We start from the raw sequence: 21,124 nt of genomic DNA on the forward strand, positions 1-21,124 counted from the left end.
CTCTGGATTGACTGCAAAAATATTGCAAATGTATTGTTCTAATGAATTCCTTCAAAAAGCCAAAAAGAAAAGTGAAAAACACACTAATGAGATACATTTCAAGACCCAAAGCTGATGTGGCTAAATGTGCTTATCCCTCAAAAATATTTAACCATTCTTGTTCAGAGGAAGCCTTGATAAACAACCTATTCATTGGAATGATTCCAATATTACCTAAAGTCAGGAGATGATAGACATCCAGTCAGAATATTGAATAATATATAAATAATGACATAATTTGATAAAGGGTACAGATAGTCAGCAATCAAAACAATGCAAAAGTGTAGGAGGGGTCTGCATGACCAACAATGACCCAAGGTTTGAAAACCCATATTTACTTCCTTTTCATTTTTGAATTTTTAAATAATTAATTAGGATTTGTTCCAGGAAAGCAACAACTTTTTTTTTGTTTTGTTTACTTTGTTCAGTTTTTGCCAAGAGTTCTCCTTTTTCTTAGTTGATATAAATATGCATTAAAAGTCCCGAAAAAGAGTTACTACAACCACTGTGATTACTTATAATTATGATATAGTAATTTAAAGTGTTCATGGTGGTAGGAGTCTGGATGTGCAGTGATGGAGGTAAAGAGATAGAGGCAAAAGGGAATTTTTAATAAATGTAGAACAAAGGTATAGGACTTAAGAATGGGTTTGTTATGGATAATGTTAGCTTGAAAACAATATTCCAAACTTATATTGTAAGCTCATTTGAATAGGGCCTTTTTCAATTCTAAATATCCTATTTCTAGAATTGTAAATTGCTGCTCAATATGTTGGCATTATACACATGATGATGATGATAAGTCAATTCTTTCAAGGGCCCTTCGTAGTATGGGGTCACTTTTGGGAGAATCTTTGCTTGTTTTGGTTAAACAAAATAAATAAATATGTAAGGTTTCCTTAACACCGATGTCAGAGTACTTTTTGAATTATGTGATGGCACAGTTGAGGCACACATGATTGGTTATGTTTGAGAAGGGACAATGCAATGAATTTACCAACTTGCCACATGATTTAACCCAGATTTAAAAATCATGTTAAACAGAAAAAGCATTAAGACATTAGTTAGCAGGCTGTTATGAGGGAGAGGAGTTTAACCCCTTAAGGACACATGACATGTGTGACAGGTCATGATTTCCTTTTATTCCAGAAGTTTGGTCCTTAACCCCTTAAGGACCAAACTTCTGGAATAAAAGGGAATCATGACATGTCACACATGTCATGTGCCCTTAAGGGGTTAAGGGGTTAAAACCACTGAGAGACTGTGCAGAGATGAGAGAAGAAAAAGTTTGACATCAACTCCTTGCCTATTCTTGGGTATAAACTTATCGGTAAAGGTGTATCTCACAGTATGAAAAAAAGCAGGGTAGTGTGAGCATGATGATTCAGGACTCACAGTTAATTATCCCCTATATTTAGCAAAGATTTTTTTATCTTTCAGACATCAAAAATATAATCTAGAAATCCACAATATAATTCTGAAGCTGGACTCCATATTGGCTCCCTGTCAATTTAAAAAAAAGTGGCAATACTGCTTTAACCCCTTAAGGACCAAACTTCTGGAATAAAAGGGAATCGTGACATGTCACACATGTCATGTGTTCTTAAGGGGTTAAGCAATTAAAAATGTCATTAGAAAATACAGGGAAGAAACCAAACCTGTATTTTGTGAGGCAACAACTTCTGTGCCTTATTTATTATATTTACTTATTTTTTTTACACTATTTCATCATGAGATCCCAACTAACATGCCTAGTCAGTCAATCAGTAGAATAATTTAGCAAGGCTTCCCAAATTCCCTTTTTCTAGTATGATGGGTTAAGTAGATCAATGTTGGTCTTCATCACAGTCCTAACAGTTCTTTTGAAGAGCTATTCAAATAAGCAAACATATAACATCATTCCTCGATGGTTTCAGTCACCATAACTAAAAATGTACAGTGAAAGAAACAACTCTATATTGCCTTGTAAAAAATATACTGGAGAAAATAGAAAACGATTAGCATCTAACATCAATACAGCATCTACTGATCCTCTTGCAGGAGATGGAGAACCAACTATTCACAAAACATTGCATAGCTTTTACAGCATCGCTGGCAAAAAGCCTATCAAGTAAAGTTACACAACGCATGTTCGATGTAAAAGAAAACAAACTAAACTTGATTAAACTGACTTTTATAATGAGCCACATTTGATTTATTTTTTTTCTTAAGCAAAGCATGTCCTGTAAAATACACTACACCTGGAGATTTGTGCTATTTTAAGATATTTGGGTATATGAGAATTTAAAAAAAAAAAATTAAAAATGTAGCTCAGGACGTTTTTCTAAATTTCACTTAAAAACGAGAGGTTTTCAAACTATTAAAATCTCATACTGAGTTTTGAGTCTTTTTTTTTGGAAAACTGTGACTTTGACTAGAACTTCAGGGTCATGCCTTAGTTTAACCTGCAGCAACAATTATGCTGTGGCTTTTAAAAGGACTGGCTATTAATCACACTTGCCTTTGGGATTTTTCAGTTTAAATATTCAGGTAATTGCTTCATAACTAAAATAACACAATGAAATTGATTACCTGCTACCGCCATCTTCAGAGCAGCCAATATTATTTGAAATAGATGGATCTGAGCCTTATTTGACTGTATATCTAGAGTACATTTGGTGGGGTTATTGTCTTTGTTGTATCAGCTTAAATGATCATATAAAAACAGAAAGCCATATTTAGAAAGAAAAAAAAAAAAAGAAATTACAGATTTTCTGTAGGAAATAGAAATGAAAGTCACAGGGAGAGATACTAGGTTCGATGATAAATATAATATACTGCCGAGACAGAATTTAGGAAGGAGAGAAGTGCGTTCTAAAGTGAACCTGTAAAATGTTCATTAGTGGAGAATTAACTGGCAGGGAACACTTAGATTATGAACTTTCCCAAAGCTATAAATTTAAAGGGCAATTTAATACTTGAAGAATGTCAAATATTCTCTTTGTAGATGCTGTTTATCCGTGGTATTTTTTTTTTTTTTTTTTTAAAAACAAGTCTCTAATAATGGACAAAGAATCATGAGTTGAGAAAAGCTAATAGATTGGACTTTTCAGTGGAACAATGGGGGTTGTGATAGGTTAAATATCTAGACATTTGCTTCCAATAGTAATAAAGAGCAGAAGAGAAGGTCAGACATTAAATCAACTTCATGATGGTTAATAATTCTGTCTTTAGCGATCAACTTAAAGGGGTATGCTAAGCCACTCCCTGCACTAAAAAAAAAAAAACAAGAGTCCTGCGCATCCAGTATAGGTGTGCACACCCAAGTGCTACCACAATTTATGTGAGGACAAAGTTAAAGCAGAAAATGTTTTGGGCAGCAGCCCTTTCTCAATGCGAATGTCCTGCACTTGTTGAAGAAAGTTTTTTACTGTGTGGAAGTAAAAAAAGGTCTATATTACTGGAGGAGCGGCTGAGGGGCTTGCGTTTGGGTAAGGAGTACATCACTAATTTCCATCAAACCACTAGAAAAAAAAATTTGTTAAAAAAATTAAATAAAACAAAATATAAATAATAAAGAGGGGGGCCAGCAGCAACACACTGCAATACACTGAAGTTGGTAACAAGTTACTCCAAGCATCAGGACCTCTGTGGCAATTTGAAGTGGCCATGGTGCTTAGAACCTTTACATGCAGTGAAACACTGCTTATATGGAATTTAAACTCCTCATTTTCCAGAGGTGTAACTCCACCTCTAACAGCGTCACTTGGGTGTCATCAGCCAGCCTGGAACAGGTGTTCTTGGCTGACCAATGTCAATTTTGTAAATATTCCAATGCAAATAACTGCCTTTACTGTCCAAGAGAGGTCAGCTGATGCCATCAAGCAAAGAATGGAGATGCTCTTGGCATGCAGTTGCAGAAGCTCTGCTGGAGCAGGATGCACATGAGAGGAAGAAAGAACCCACATTGCTCAGTGGAGACCCAGGTAAAAGGGGCAAACCATTGCCAAACTGTTTGTCCCATTCCTGGGAAATAGGGCCAGGAAATCCACACACCATACCCACCACAGAGGGCTATAGTGGTTATGAAGCTTGGGTTAACCCTTTAAAGATGCTTAGAGTATTCATTTTAGACTAATATTCCATCTTCAGCGTCGTTGATGGTGGATAAAGTAGAACTTTACTAGGGGTGAAATTAGTGGTAACTTGTTAGATACTTATACTCACTACAGATTACATAATAATTCAAGCAAACATATCCCAACACATATATCCAAATTACTAGCATTCCCAGGTTTTTTTTTTTTTTTCAGCATTTAATTTGTTTCAGCATTTGAGCAGACCATGGAAATCACCAAGGCAATTGAGCAAATGTTTGATGAAATCCAAAATGTTAATGTCAAGGAACCAGGCAGGATCAGATAAATAGCAGGTAAAAGTATATACATCCATCTTACAACACAACTGGCTTTTCCAAACAAAGTGAAAAGATGAATGAATACTCCGCTGTATAGGCCATGTACTGCTGTTTTTATATTGTTGTTCGTGGAAAAACAGATTTTGCTCAATATATGGTTGTGCGCTTGTATCGGTTTCAAAAATACAATAAAGAGATTCTCCTGCACCTCTCAAAAGACTTCGGAATGCATACTTTTTCTCAATTTCTAAATTCTGTTAGAGGGCGACACAACTTCACAATCCAACTGTACTGTCCCTGTACAGGGACAGGGACATGGGGTCATTTTTTTTCAACTCAGAAAATGGACCAATAGAGCCGTTTATCGAATAGCGTTTGACCGCATATCCAAGATGGCGTTCTTGCACTTGTCATTATAGATACCATTTACTGTACAGTGCATTGTTCTTTGTGAACTTGAGGTAAACAATTGGGACATTTGTTACATAATAACCTCCACAAATTAAGCTCATAGCCTAATGTTTCCTCTTATCTATGGATAAATGGCTTTTAGGGTATATCAACTGTTCACCTCACTACAAATACATTTGTAATACGAGAATGGTATTTTTATTTAACCCCTTAAGGACACATGACGTGTGTGACACGTCATTATTCCATTTTATTCCAGAAGTTTGGTCCTTAAGGGGTTAATGAAGGTTTTCAGTATGTTTTACTCTATAAGTTCCTTTAGGCACTGAAGGTGCATGAGAAAGATATTTTAGAAGCATCTGCTCACTCCATGGGGTAACATACTTTACATAGCAACAGGGAGATACATTTAGAACTCATTGAAAAGCAAGTTTGTGTAGGAGATTTTGTGTGTCATTCACAAAACATTAATAGTTTTTATGACCTTTATAAAATGTTGAAGGTGACAATCTGGGTTGTATCTAGTTTCAGTTTTATGAAAAATGTAAATGTCCTCAATCATATTGTCCTTTACTTTTCAAACTTCTACATGTGCTACTATCCAGGTCAAGATATGGTTGACTGATCATGAGAATTCAGAAATACAATAAAAAGGGGCAAGGAATTTAGATTTCTATTTCACTGGGTGAACTAATCGCTAAAAAAGCAATATTTGGAACCTGTTGAGGGTCCTTGCCTATCCAATCCTAAAAAGGGAATGCAGTATTACATTTATTAAAATGGTTATGAAAATAGCCATTGCAGACTTGTTATAAAGGGTCTATTTGCAACTTTTAAAATAACTATCTCAAAGCCATTTCAGTTTAATTCAGTGCCATTATATCAGATATAGTTGAACAGCAGACCACAAACATGGGCCTTCGATTTAGATTTAGATTTAATTGCCTACAGGTAAACAAATCAGTTCATTAATCCTCGATATATACACTGACTCATGAACTCATGCTATGACTCACCAGTGAAGCAGATGGAGTAATGAGCATCATGTAATGTTTTTATTTAATGCTAATGAAGAATTAAACTAGAAATTAAGTTAAATTATGTTTTCCCGAGCATTACATAATGAAAAAGACCATAGAGGTCTTTGGTTGTAGTGGTAGAGCAGAGATATGACTTTGGCCTTCAGAGTCCTATCACCTATTGGGATAGGATACTTGGATAATTATTGTGTAAATTTTGAGCAAGCAGGACGATTTATGCAACAATTCTAGTTGCACAGAACCTTTGTTCAGCACGAGTGGCAATTTTAGTTTAATGGGTTGTTTGAGGTACCCTGTTTTATCTCTCCCTTTTAAGGAATTAGACTAAACAAAAGTAAACCAATTCAGATCGTCCAATGGTAATCTGCCTTCATTTTTAGCTCACAAAAAGGATTATCTTTCACCAGTTGGCTTCACCTTTAAATCTTTGTTATGGAAGGTATACTTCAAGTATTTGCATGACACATTACTTTCCATGATGGGCACTAGATCCTGGCATTGGCATTTTGTAAAATTGTGTAAGCCTGTCCATTAATTGTACAGCAAGAGCATACTACATAATAAAGACCCTATTTGAAGTGGGGATCTAGTTTTCAAAAGCAAGATGTATAAAATATAAATGTGAAGGCCTGCTGAAGAACATCGAACAGTGGTAAAACTAGAGCATGCCTACAATTTCCTTATTTATAAGTTTGTTACTCTTTTCAAAGTTAGAATCAGATATCCCATGGGGGTCAGCAATGAGAGTAAATGTTCTCAGCTTCTAAAGAATTAGGCCTAGCAGTCATCAGTGCCATAATAATAAGAACATAAAATACTTTTTTTTTTCTTTCTAGCTGCCAGAATGCAACCACTAACTTTGACCTACAAAAGGTTACTGTACAATGTGGTTGAAGGGACAAGGCTGGCATTACAGTCCCTCTGCTGAGATCCAGAGAGTAAATATAGAGACTCTATAGATCTACAAGTTTCTCTGCAGTGTTACAAAAGCACTGCTGCCGAGATGAAATAAAGTTGGGCTTTATGGACTAGATTTAATGTTGTGTTGCTATATGCATAAGGCAATACAGAGAAGTAACAATGGAGTGAAAAAGAAAGACATTTCAAACAATGTTACATTTTATAATGGAGAGAAAGAAAAAAGCTGTGTAGCAAAGTAAAAAAAATAAAAATAAAAATGAGTGTCAGTATTCAATGCAATTCATAAAAAACAAAAACACATTTCTTCATTTTTTGAGCAGCCATTACTTTATAGAGGTTTGGCACTGCTATGCTATAGTGTATGAAACCTACATCTAAATATCTCAACAGATTTCATCTTTCTTCAGCCTTTACTAGCTGATCTAGCTTCCAAACTTTCAAAAAGAAAAAAAAGTCTTTCTAGACCAGCCATTCCCAACCCAGGCTTTAAGGCACACAGACAACTATATTTTTATATATCTCAATATTTGCATTGGAACACAATGTCTATGGCAAGATTCTAATTCCTAAATCTTGCACTGGACTAAGCATGTGCACACTGCATCAGCACTCCAAAAATCCTGCAGATAATTTAAATTTTAAATGACCATTTATTGTCATTGATCTTAAAAATATTACTCTGCAACTGTAAACTAAAAATGGTTACAAATCAAAAACCATGGATTTTTCGGTGCATACATTAGCATATAAATATCCCAGAACTCTCCATTTAGAGCTTATTGAAAAGATCAGCCTTTTAGAGTTCAGCTTACATCACCCTATTTCCAGCATGCCTTGAAGTGACACCAGTGGGGTTATCCAGAGATCAGTCAGTCATTCAGAACACAGTTCCCTCACCACATGTACTGAAGACTGTACTCAATTATCAATGATGCCTGGAAAATATTAAGCAATTAGGCGCTCCAAAAGTATGTTGTCTTTATGGAGGCTATATTTACCCTCTTCCCCCAGAATTAGATCGTTACAGCTTCGGCTGCTGGCAGCAAATGGATTCCAAGCAGCGAGAACATAAAAAAAAGTTTTAGAAACTCATTAGGAGCCACGGAGTTCACAAACAAAACTTCAAAACATAAACCACGTCTATTTTTAAGATCGTCTTGCATCATGTTTAGCATTTCCAGTGGAAAATTTATATACTGTAACTTAAAGATAGACAAGAGAATTGAGAAAGCAAAATTGCCATTTTTATTATAATATGCCCTTTTGGGGCTATGCAATAAACTTCACATCACTGACACTAATTATTTTGGCATCTTATTGGAAGTTGAGATTGAAAAAAAAAAAAAAAGAAAAAAGGAAAACTTCAAGTGCAAAACAAATTCTTGGCTCAGTGTTTTGCTCTCTGCAAACTACAGAGTTTTATTTACAGCTAAATTAAAACTGAATGTCAAATCTGGGTCCTTCAGAACAAAATCTTAATAATTAACTGGCTAAACTGAACATGATCAGTTCTGACACACCTACACTGGTAATTATTGCTTTAAGGGCATTTACTAATGAAATTAATGTATTCATTGCCCTGACAAATTAGCATAACTCATTCACAGTGTCCCACATTTCAAGATCGAGCTAGGGGGAGAAATATATATAAATAAAACCACAAACAAAAATTCTACTTAACAATGTAGGAAAAGGCAAAATATAATTATTAAAGATACCGTACGTGAAATCCACTGGGATACAGAAGAAAACAATTACATAGTGTATGGTTTTACAAAGGCAGTTGTGAGGATACACTGTACCAGCTACAAATCATTGCTTATTTTATATAAATATGCACATTTCTAGAAAACCATTATCAATTGATATGTAGTTTTAAAATCAAAGCAGATCATTTCTTACTTGATGTAGACAAGATCCCAGCTGTAAGTTATTCGTTCTGAAGTGTTGGTACTCTCATAGTACATTTGCTTGTTTTGTTTTTTTAATTCATGCAGATAATGAAAAATTGCTTATTTGAAATGTTTATCTTTGTGCTATCCAATTTGTACAATAGCGAACTTTGGAACCGCCATTTAAGTACAACAATTTGGCAATACTATTTTGAATATTGGAACGGTCACTTTCTCAATTTACGCACAATACTTAACGTTTACTATTGACTGATTTTTTTTTTTTACATATATTTGTTTTTAAATTAGTCAAATTTCCTGATGATTACTTAACTTTTTCCATCCAGTATTCATGCATGCATATGACAGACAGCAAACATGCACATCACGCATCATCTCCCACTTACCTCTCCTAGATCATACACTTTAGAAAACTCCACAATAGTGCATAGTAAATTGTAATAAAGAACTATAACTTCCCTGGAAGGGACAGCTCCTCTTTAAAAAGCTGGCCCAAATTGTATATGGGTTTTAAAATGGGTCAGTATGTCAGCATAAACTTTCCAATTAATTTCTTACAGGGGCTTGTTTCATGGGACATATGTTGTATTGGGTATTCATGGTTTATAGGACATAGAGTTGTAGAGGAATGCAGTTAAGATACTATGGGAGAGAGCATTGTAAAACACACACAAACACTCCCACCTCTACATCAATTTAGCGAAGAACCATAAAGTCTAGCATATAGTTGTAAACATTTTAAAATAGTTTAGCATGTTAACATTGATAGGCACGGAATTCTGCCTACCTGTAATGGAACATACTTTTCAATTGAACTTTTCACAAGGCTATGCTCTTAGATTCTTCCTTATCAATTAAATGATATAAACGATTTACCTATTGATTTTGCAATGATGTGTTTAAAATATGTAAAGAAGTGTAGGAGGGTTTTACTAAATCATTAATTTCAATATGTGAATGGAAAAACCAACGACAAAATATAGGCTCTTTTTGTGATTTCAACAGGACTTCCCAGTACGTACTAGATGGTACTAGTAAACAACAGTATGCACTGCGTATAATATATTCTGTATAGCAAATTAATTCCAAGATTAAAAAAGAGAAAATAAAATGCATATGTCCTAATAGCTCTTACCATCGCCCCTCCCCCCCATTGAAAATAATTTAAAGCAAGCTTAAAGGGACACTCCAGGCACCCAGACCACTTCTGCCCATTGGAGTGGTCTGGGTGCCAACTCCCACTACCTTTAACCCTGCAAGTGTAATTATTGCAGTTTTTTATAAAGTGTGCTATAACGTCGCTGGACGTCCTCACGCTATGTGAGGACCTCCAGCTTCACTGAAATCACCATAGGAAAGCATTGAAAGCATTAGGTCTCCCCCGCCGCCGGCTGCGCATGCAAAATAGGTCTTCCCCGCCGGATGTCATCGGCGGTAAGAGGAGCATGGGCGGACCCTGACCCAGCGCCGAGGGACAAAGGCGCTGGATACAAGTAAGTCACTGAAGGGGTTATAATCCCCTCAGCAACCTGGGATGGGAGGGAGAGGGGACCAGCAGTCAGGGATGTATTTGCCGCGAGGCAAATAAGGCATTTGCCTTGGGCGGCACTTTCCAGGGGGTGGCAAAAAACGTGGCCCCCAAATGACCAGGCAAATACCTTGTTAGCCTGGCGGCTAACTAACAATCCGGACAGGCGACTAACTAAGAATCCATGCAGGCGATGGGCACCGCTGGCAAGGGACACTGATTAGTGTGCTGTCTCTGCTCAATTCCCTCCGCCGGTGCAGAGTGATGGGAGCGAGGGAGCTGAGCAGAGACAGCTCACTAATCAGTGCTCCCTCGCCAGCGGCGCCCGCCCGCATGGATTCTTAGTTAGCCACCCGCCTGCCTCCCTTCCTGTCAGAAGGGACCCTAGGTTGTGTGGATTTAAACTAAAAAAGAAAAAGTAATCGGTTAATGTTTGGAGAGGGGGGGGGGAGGTGCTGTCAGTGTGTGTATGTCTGAGTGATTGTGTATGTCTGGCTGTCAGTGTGTGTATGTCAGTGATTGTGTTTGTATGTCAGGGTGTATCTGAGTGATTGTGTGTGTCTGGCTGTCACTGTGTGTGTGCGCATGTGTCAGTGTATGTATATCTGTCAGTGTGTATGTGAGTGATTGTATGTGTATGTGTCAGTGTGTCACTGTGTGGCTGTCTGTCAGTGAGTAAGAGTGTGTGTGTGTGTGTGTGTATCAGTGAATATGCGTTTCTAAGTGATTGCGTCTGTGAGGGTGCCTGTGTGTCTGAGTGAATGTGTGTGATTGTGTATGCCTGTCAGTGTGTGTGTCTGCGTCATTGTGTGTGTATGTCAGTGAGTCAGTGATTGTTTGTGCCAAATCAGTGTGTGTATGTCAGTGTATCTGAGAGTGTGTCTGTCAGTCAAAGTGTGTGTTAGTAGTTTAACAGGAAGAGGTATGGCATGGACAGGAAGGGGTGGGGCAAATGTAAAATAGGGGGTGCCCGAGTTCCATCATGCCTAGGGCAGCACAGATACTAAATACATCACTGCCTGCAGTGTCAGGAAAACAGTTTGTTTTCCTGGCACTGGAGAGTCCCTTTTATGCAAAAAAACACACCCTTTCTTCTAGCTTAGGTTCACTTCTAGCTTAGGTTCACTTCTAGGTTAGTATATTTTATACTACCAAAGTTCTTGTCAGGATCGGGACAGGGATCCAACACGCAGAGTACAAACAGTAGCCAGATACGTATACCGGACCTTAGAATGGCCGGACTAACGTAAGTAGTACAGTATAGAATGGTCAAAGACAAGCCGAGGTCGAGGGTAACAGAAGACAGGTAAGCGAGAGACAAGCCGAATCAAGGGTAACAGAGATAAGCAGAGTAAGGTAAACAAGCCGGGTCAAAACCAAAAGGGATAATAGAATACACAAGCACTGAGTGACTAGAACAAGCTAGAACCACGACAGGGCAATGAGCTAATGAACGAAGCTCTGTTAAATACCCTGTTCAGAGCAGTAACCACGCCTCCGAGGCTTCCTGATTGGTCCTGCAGCAATTGAGTGACAGGTCGTTCCGGAGGAGTGTCCTGATGACAACTTCCTGCCTAGATGCTGTAAAAGGCAGTCACTCCCTCGCGGCCGGCCTTGCATGACCGGATAGACCGTGGGGAAGGGAGCCATCAGGCCGTCTGGATGGAGGAACAGCTAAGTCTCTACCTCTTTCGGAGGTAGAGACCGCAGGTACCCTGACAGTTCTACATTTTGAAATACCGTATTTTAAAAATTTAAATTGTATCCACAACATCCTCAAAGCGACTGTCACTTTGCAGGTTTTGCTTTAATTTCTCTATACTCTAAAAGTAAATAAAATTTAAAAAGTGCCAAATATTAAACAAACTAAAGAATTTAATATGTGAATTCATTGAGTCTCTAAAGGTCAATATGTTATCATTGTAAAAAAGCTTGGGAAATAATTAAGCTCCTAAAGCTCCAGTTTAAAAGGACCCGTTGTAATGGTTCCTGGAGCTTGTGGAATGGTACAGACTTAGTAAGTCAAAATTTAAAGGATATCTCCAAGAACCAATGCTACTTCATGCCTACTAAGTGGTTATGGTGCCAGAGTGCACTGGCATTAAAAATTGTTAGTCTCACACTCGCCTATCTTACATTCTGTCCTGCTGCTCTCACAAATGCAAAATCATTTTTTTGGGAAGCAGTGATAGGCTGAAAGAGTCAGCTGATCCAGTGTAAACTGAGTGCAGTCCACCAGGTGAATGTATGCCTGAGTGCCTGTACTAGAGCGTTAAACTGTTCAAAATTGGTTTAACAGTTAAAGTAAAAAATGTGCAGGTGAACTCTGAACTCAACCATTTCTTGACATGCAGTAAATTTTTGTGTCCAGAGTGGTCCTTTGAATATTAGTTTACAAAAGTTGCACCATTGCTCACATCTGCCAAATAATTTAGAAATAGTCACAGAAGAAATTGGTCCAGGCACTTCAAGGCTTAAGTAGGCAAATTTATTGCCAGTGTCCAGCAGTAACATTTAAACCAAAATTTATTTTTCAAGCTTTTGGTCAAAACATTGCTGGTGGCCATTTTGGTTCCAATAAATTTGCCCACCTAAGCCTTGTAGCGTCTGGGCCTTTTTTATTCTGTGACTACAAAAAATCCTTGGGTCTTGGTCCTGAACCTTGGTTTGGTTGCACCTTAGTCTCTATTTCAGGAGGAGTGCAGTTCCTTATTTGGCTATTAAAATAATTTAGAAAGGACATCAACCCACACAACAATTTAGGTAGTTTAGTAGCCACAATGCAATGGAACTCCTAACATTACACTTTTGGTGGTAATAGTCCCCTATCTTGCATTTCTAACTGTAACCGTATTAATTAATTTAATTTGTTTGAGAAACATCAACTTTCCTTGTGTATTGTAAAGAAGCTTGCTGGGAAATTAAGTTTCCAAGTCACCCTATACCCAGAATGTGTCGTCAGACAGCCTCCAAAGTGTTGAAATTGAAGAGAGCAATTTTATCAACCCTTCAAATTGTGTGATGGAAGAAGCTTAGCATTGCAAAGAGAAACAGAAATCCTGTTTGCCCCAAAACAAGCCTTGGTGTTCCAGGCTGAGAGAAAACTTCTCTCTTGCATAGACTGGCCAACATGAGCAAAAACATTTATACATAAACAAAATATCTATTTCAGGAGAGTTAAATGTTTTCTACTGGCCTGTAGAAACAAAATCTGGAGAAAGGCCTTTTTGATTTTATTTAGAAATTAGGTAAAATTCCAATATAAAATAGATCTACAAATTCTGGTGTTCATAGATGATGAGAAAAAAAGAAGGAAAAAAAAATATATAAAAAACTTTTGAAACCATATATTTTTTTTCTTACCTTAGCTGTACACACATTGCACTTCTGTCTATCTTCATTACCAGATCCCTGGTATAGAAACAAAATATTGTAAGGATAGGGTTTTAAAATTATATTAACTGGGGAGAGGAAGAACACAAAAATATTCATTATTCTCCTGGCAGGGTAACAGAAATTCTGAGCCAGAGAAATAATGAGAAATGAATGTTTTATTATTTCAAAATCTGGTTCACATTTGACAATTGGCACTTTCATAACAATTTTTATTTCTATTTCTAAAAACTTTATAAAACTACTCCCTAAATCAACATCGATGCATATACAGTTCATAAAAGGCACAATATGGACAGAAGTCTGAACTTTTAAGAGGATGACCCGTAGGATTGAGTCTTCCGGAAGAAATAATGTTTGTTTATACTGGTTTGTCTACCTCCTCAACATATGGAGATCAGGGAATGTGGGATTGGATCACATTCAGTGATAAATTATTTCTTCTATTTAATTACATTTTCAAAAACTCACTTTGCCCAATCCAGTAAAACTTATTCATGGTTTCATTTTTTTTCCTTCCACGGTCAGCAATTTAGAGTACATAAAAACTAAACTGTTTAATTTAAATGTCATCTAAGTATTTTTTCTTAAAGAAGAAGAAAAAACAAAAAAAAAAAAAAAAACAGGTTGCGAACATTGAAACTTAAAATTTTTAATTAAATAGAATCCTTTTATGCTCTACTAGCAATATAATAATGTTAATAATGTGAATACTTTGTTCTTTGGCAGACACCTGGGCCTTTTAGAACATCAACACACACACACACACACACATTTATGTCACACATCAGAACTCTATTGTCAAGGTTAGGCTACAACCCAGCTTCCTCTGGTCATTCATTTTCCATTGGCGCAGCAGCATCAGCTTCAAGCACTAACACTCCGGTACACATCATTAAGAGGCTGGGACACTGGAAATCCTAAATATAGAACTCCTACATCCCTCGACCAGAAAGGGAGCTCAGGCAGGCTTTCAGAAATCTCACAGTTTAAACTTGCAATAGTGTGTTTACTTTGAATTCCTTTTTGCCATCTTTTTACAGGCCTACTCGTACGATGGTTTCGGTACACCTCAACCAACTTTGCTTCTCCTCTACATTCCATTAACATAATAGAGATTCCAAGCACAAGTTGGAAGGCCATTTGGCCTGAATTTGTGGGAGGAGTTATGACCCTATATAAACCCTACCCCCCTACTTACCTTTGCCGTTCAAGCTGTTTTTACACCACCCACCTACACATTTCACTTTGTAGGCCCTCTTTTTACAGGCCTACTCTTACGTTGGTTTCGGCACACCTCAACCAACTTTGCTTCTCCTCTACATTCCATTAACATAATAGAGATTCCGAGCACAAATATATATATATATATATATATATATATATATTCATATCCTACAGGACTCAACATTTTCAATAGCAATTTTCAATAGCAAAGTGTCTCATGAATCCTCCACTGCACAGCACACAGTGCTGTTTAAATAAAGCATCTTATTCCAACGATGACATATATGTGGCCATCTGTATGACGGTGATAGGCATTTTAACACTAAATAAAGTGTAGAAAATATTCCAGTCAGCCACCAATCATAGGCACCCGCAAGAGAGTACTTGAACGGGGAAGTCACAAAGCAAGTACCTCTCCCCTTCTAATACATGAAAATGTGCAGAAACAAAACCATGCAAAGCATTATTGGCACACGTAGATTATAGATTATGCACCCAGTGGCAAATGATCAAGAGCACCACCTCTACACCACAGATGACAAAATAAACACAATGCACTCAAGAAGACACTTTAATCCAGGGGGTGGGGTCTGATAGCCAAGATGGCCGGATGTGTCTTACACTAGTTCCTGCTGATTTGATCTATAAAAAAAAACAACACAACTTGTTTTTGAGCACACAATCCTGCTTTACGAGCACAAAACTCTGCTAACAGGAGCATAGAACTGGCAGCAGATCAACAAATTTACTCTGATTGCCCAACTCGTGCCTGTACCCCATCTGTAACACACCTGGCCTTGTGCCCTACTGAATTGGCCATTCTGAAAGCCGAGAGAAGCGGCCGATCTCCTGGCCCAGGGACAGCACCACATCTCAGCTTGTGGTGGCCCTGTTACTGCCCCCTTTTGGGCCGGTGGGGGATATCCCGGTCCCTACTGGAGCAGCTTAAACCTCCACTGACCTTGAGCAGGCACAAGATTTAGCCTCTTGCAGAAGATGGTGTGGCGAAAGTGACCTCACCACTGGTTTTTGGAGGGGTCTGTTTGCCAGCCTCCTGCCCTGCGACTATGGCCCTGGGATGTATTGCCCTTTAAGGAACTGATTTGGGCATGCTGTATTTTATTATGCTGCTGCTGGCCCTTTAACCCCTTAAGGACACATGACATGTGTGACATGTCATGATTCCCTTTTATTCCAGAAGTTTGGTCCTTAAGGGGTTAAGAACCATCTGGGGACATACTGTGGAGTTACTGGGTGGCCACCATTTAATGAATCAGAGGCACATGGTGAGAACAATGGATGAAGCACATGGTGAGAACAATGGATGGCAGCCATTTTAACTCACATACACTGTTTTGACTTTTCTACACGGTGCCATCTCGCCCGTATTTGGTGCACAAAGACATTGTTCAGTAGTTTTAAACTACAGAACAGGGGACACATTTAACAGTAATTATTTTTCATATAGCCTGTATATGTTCTACGGAATCGGCATTAAACCGTATCTTCCAAACTACTGAACGGATCTGGGTGAATTTTGGATATGTGGCTCACCTAGTTCCCCTGGTTCCGAGGATATATTTTTATGGGGTTGTTGCATGTTTTGGGGTCCCTGTGATATGTTTTATAATACTGTATTTTTTTTATTGTGTTGAGATAATTGTATCACAGGCAGAGGGGAGGATTTCTGATGTAATGAATGGGAGTGTTAGCTGTGTTATAATGTGTTGATTGGCTGTGCTTCAAAACCCTGTGGGCAGTACTATGTTTGTACACTGTGAATAAAAGAGGCTGTATTTGCCAGTACAGACAGTTCTTCTTCACCCTCAATCTAGAGTCCTGTCTCTTATTGGGGGAATTGCTATATCACTACAAGGGATTGCTATGCTCTGCATGCTCCCTTGGATAATAACTTCTAAGCTCTTGTAAGAGCTTGTTTACCCACTGGAACCTGGAGCCTTGTCGGAGGTTCAGGGTGAATAGGAGACGGCGAGACCCCAACCAAGCTGCGGCGGTTCGTGGGGTCTGCGGTGGTTATGGTGTCTGCTGGAGTGCTTGGAGCCCTCAGGAAGCGCTAGGAGCATCCTTCAATGGCGGTACCCAGTCGGGGTGCCAGGTGATCCATTACAGATGGATCTATGGACACGGGGCACTAGTCCCCTTTCAAGCCTGGAGCTACAGTTACAGGTGACAACAACTGGATGGCCTACTTCACTTTCTGACCAATGGTAAATTGCAGAATATGCACAGCACTTGGGCGGAGGCGACGCATGACCGTCCTGAAGAGAACCAGTACTCTCAAGCCTGGACTATCTGTGGCATAGGGTGATATGCTATTAGAGCATCCAGAGCTGCATCGTAACACACTCCTGTTTCCAGTGCTGAAAGCAGTGTCTCACTTGTTTGCCTTCTGTTTCATTTTAGTTTTATCTTCCTTGTGTAACCTCACCTTTCTTTTCTTTCTTTTACCCTACCCAGTCGTCTTATTAAATCGCTTTCACTGCCAGTATGTACAGCCTGTAGTTTTGTGCATTCACTCATTCTCTGGCACATCTCTTCTCACTCTGTATCAGTATACTAAAAGGTGCCTTAGTCACTTGGCATGTGAATAGAATAAATGAATGCCATAGAAGGGTTCTGGAAATATCAAAACATCATAACCCAGAAGATATATAGTGTAGTGGTTTATAAATATCTCAAGTAGTGGCAAAACTAATCAAGATACACCCCTGGTGCGATGGAATGGTAAAAATGTAGATCCTCCACTATCATACACCTCCAACAATGATTTGCCAGCTCTAGATCGACCCCTTTTTCATCCTTTTAGGGTTATTATTATCATCATCACCATTTATATAGCACCAACCTATGCTTTGCAATTCTGTTTAGGAGTAGTGAGTGTATGTGTTTGAATGAAGACTTGTTTTGAATGGGATAGGTGTGTGAACAGTGGCGTACACACAACCCATGGGGCCCCGGTGCGAAAACTGATCCGGGGCCCCCCCTCCCCCCGCGCGAGCGCTTACTCTGCGCAGGCTGGGGCCGCAACACATGGCGGTGGGCACCTGGTCGCAGGGCTGCGACCCGTGAGACCAAGGTATGTATGCCAGTGCATGCATAAACACATACACTTAAAGGACCACTACAGACACCCAGATCACATCAGCTCAATGAAGTGGTCTGGGTGCCAGGTCTCTCTAGTTTTAACCCTGCAGCTGAAAACATAGCAGTTTCAGAGAAACTTCCTGAAACTTTCACTGAGGGTTAATCCAGCCTCTAGTGGCTGTCTCATTGACAGCCGCTAGAGGATTTTCTGCGATTCTCACTGTGAAAATCACAGTGAGAAGACGCTGAACGTCCATAGGAAAGCATTGAGTAATGCTTTCCTATGGGCGGTTTGAATGCGCGCGTGGCTCTTGCCACGCATGTGCATTCGGAGCTGAGAGGCGGATGGGGACGGAGAGATCCCCAGCGCCAAGGGAGCCCGGCGCTGGAGAAAGGTAAGTGCTTTAGACACACACACACACCCTCTCATGAACAGACGCACACATTTACTGACAGACACACACTCAGTGACAGACGCACACAAACATACTCAGTAACAGACACACACACTAACACACACACACACTCTAACACTAACACACACACTCACTAACACACACACTCACTAACACACACTCACACACACACACTAACACTCACTAACACACTCACTCACTAACACTCACTAACACACACACACACTCACTAACACACACACACACTCACTAACACACACACTCACTAACACACACACACACTCACTAACACACACACACACTCACTAACACACACACTCACTCACTAACACACACACTCACTCACTAACACACACACTCACTCACTAACACACACACTCACTCACTAACACTCTAACACTAACACACACACTCACTAACACACACACACTCTCTAACACTAATACACACTCACTAACACACACACACTCACTAACACTAATACACACTCTCTAACACTAATACACACTCTCTAACACTAATACACACTCTAACACTAATACACACTCTAACACTAATACACACTCTAACACTAATACACACTCTAACACTAACACACACTCTAACACTAACACACACTCTAACACTAACACACACTCTAACACACACTCACTCACACTAACACACACTCACTAACACTAACACACACTCACTAACACTAACACACACTCACTAACACTAACACACACACTAACACTAACACACACACTAACACTAACACACACACTAACGCACTCACTAACACACTAACACACACACACTCACTAACACACTCACTAACACACTAACACACACACACTCACTAACACACTCTAACACTAACACACACACACACACTCACTAACACACTCTAACACACACACTCACTAACACACACACTCTAACACTAACACACACACACTCTAACACTAACACACACACACTCTAACACTAACACACACACTCACTAACACTAACACACACACTCACTAACACTAACACACACACTCACTAACACTAACACACACACTCACTAACACACTAACACACACACACTCACTAACACACTCACTAACACACTCTAACACTAACACACTCTAACACTAACACACTCACTAACACACTCACTAACACACACACTCACTAACACTAACACACACACTCACTAACACTAACACACACACTCACTAACACTAACACACACACACACTCACCAACACACTCAAACGTTTTTTTTTTTTTTAATCCCCCCAGCCTCCTTACCTGTGGGAGAGCTGGGGGGATCCCCTGGGGTCCAGTGGTGTTGCTGGCCCTGCTGTCACCCGGCTGGCGGGCGCGCGAGGGAGCACTGTCCCCTGGGTGCTCCCTCTTCAGCTCCCTCGCGCGCCGCGTACTAATGCTGGAGCCGGAAGATGACGTCATCTTCCGGCTCCGGTTTCAGTGCGGTGCGCGAGGGAGCTGAAGAGGGAGCACCCAGGGGACAGTGCTCCCTCGCGCGCGTGCCAGCCGGGTGACAGCAGGGCCAGCCTCGGGGGGCCCGGAGGTGGCCGGCTCCTGGGCCCCCCAGCAGAAGAGGCTGGCCCTGTGGGTACATACCTGGGTCGCAGGGCGACCCCTGCGACCCCGGTATGTACGCCACTGTGTGTGAAACAGGGGTGTATTTGTGTGTAGTGTTGGACTTTGAAGTCAAGGGGAATTTGTAGTGATTTAGTTTGAATAAACTTGTGTAGTCACATATACAGGCAGATAGACAAAGGCACACACAATCTGACACCCATGCATACACATCCACCTGATCAGAGATGGCCCCATGTTTCAGGGCAAATGATGGGCTTCCACAGGTATGTGGTCCCTACAGGGATGAGTAAATTATAGTTCTAAGCATACAGTCTGTTTAATAATTTTTTTGTTTGGAGGGGGGGATTAGTGCGGAGGCTCGGAGCAGAAGGTTTGAATCTCCAGCAGGTGCAGACCATTACATTTCTTCCTCAAATCACTCACTGAGACACTGAATGTAGGGACCTCAATGCATCAATTATTGTGGTTTGCATCAGCAAAAAGTGAAGTACTCACGAATGCTCACTACACAACCAGGGATCCAGGACACCACAAGCCAGAGTTATCCCTACAGTACCCCCATGGAAAATTACATCCCCAATGGGATTACCAGGTATTCTATCCTCCCTTCCTGCAGAAAGCCAAGCAGGAGGGGGCTAAACAGAGAACCACCCCACAACCAGTGCACACCACACAAGGCTGGTGCCAGACGTTTTGGGTACACAGGCGAAGATGATTTTGGTGTTCTCCATCCCCACCTCACCCCACCAAAAAGCATCTTCACCTGTGTGCCTCTTAACCTGCCTTTTGTGTCTTATCCCCTTTTTAAAATATCTTACCCCTTTAGTGTATCTTGTCCCCTATTTTCCCCATTGTGTGTCTTACACCTCCCTTGTGTATCTCTTACAACCCCCCTTTGTGTGTCCAACTCCCCCCCATTCCCTTTGTGTGTCTCCTATGTTAGCCCCATTTGTGTATTTTACTCTTACCAGCTCCTTTGTATGCTTCTCTTTCACCACCAGCCAGTCTATATCCCCACTCAGGCCCCCCTGTGCACCACTCTCCCCTCCATGACCATTTGTGTTCCTCTTCCCCCCTCTTACCTGTATCTTAGTGCCCCCCATTCCCCTTAATGTTCCTCTCCCTTCTCTTCTAGTGGT

General features: G+C 39.9%; 1 protein-coding gene across 1 annotated transcript in view; it reads right to left on the bottom strand.

Annotated features, from left to right (window-relative positions):
- Nucleotides 1–21,124, bottom strand: part of LOC134569373 (uncharacterized) — a 394,137-nt gene that overhangs the window by 303,805 nt on the left and 69,208 nt on the right. Inside the window, exon 3 of the mRNA XM_063428361.1 lies at nt 13,612–13,659. Within this exon, the coding sequence (XP_063284431.1) occupies nt 13,612–13,659 (48 nt within the window). The remainder of the gene's footprint in view (nt 1–13,611; nt 13,660–21,124) is intronic.

Source organism: Pelobates fuscus, chromosome 7 (assembly GCF_036172605.1).
Source record: "Pelobates fuscus isolate aPelFus1 chromosome 7, aPelFus1.pri, whole genome shotgun sequence".
In the NCBI taxonomy this organism is placed as follows: Eukaryota; Metazoa; Chordata; class Amphibia; order Anura; family Pelobatidae; genus Pelobates; species Pelobates fuscus.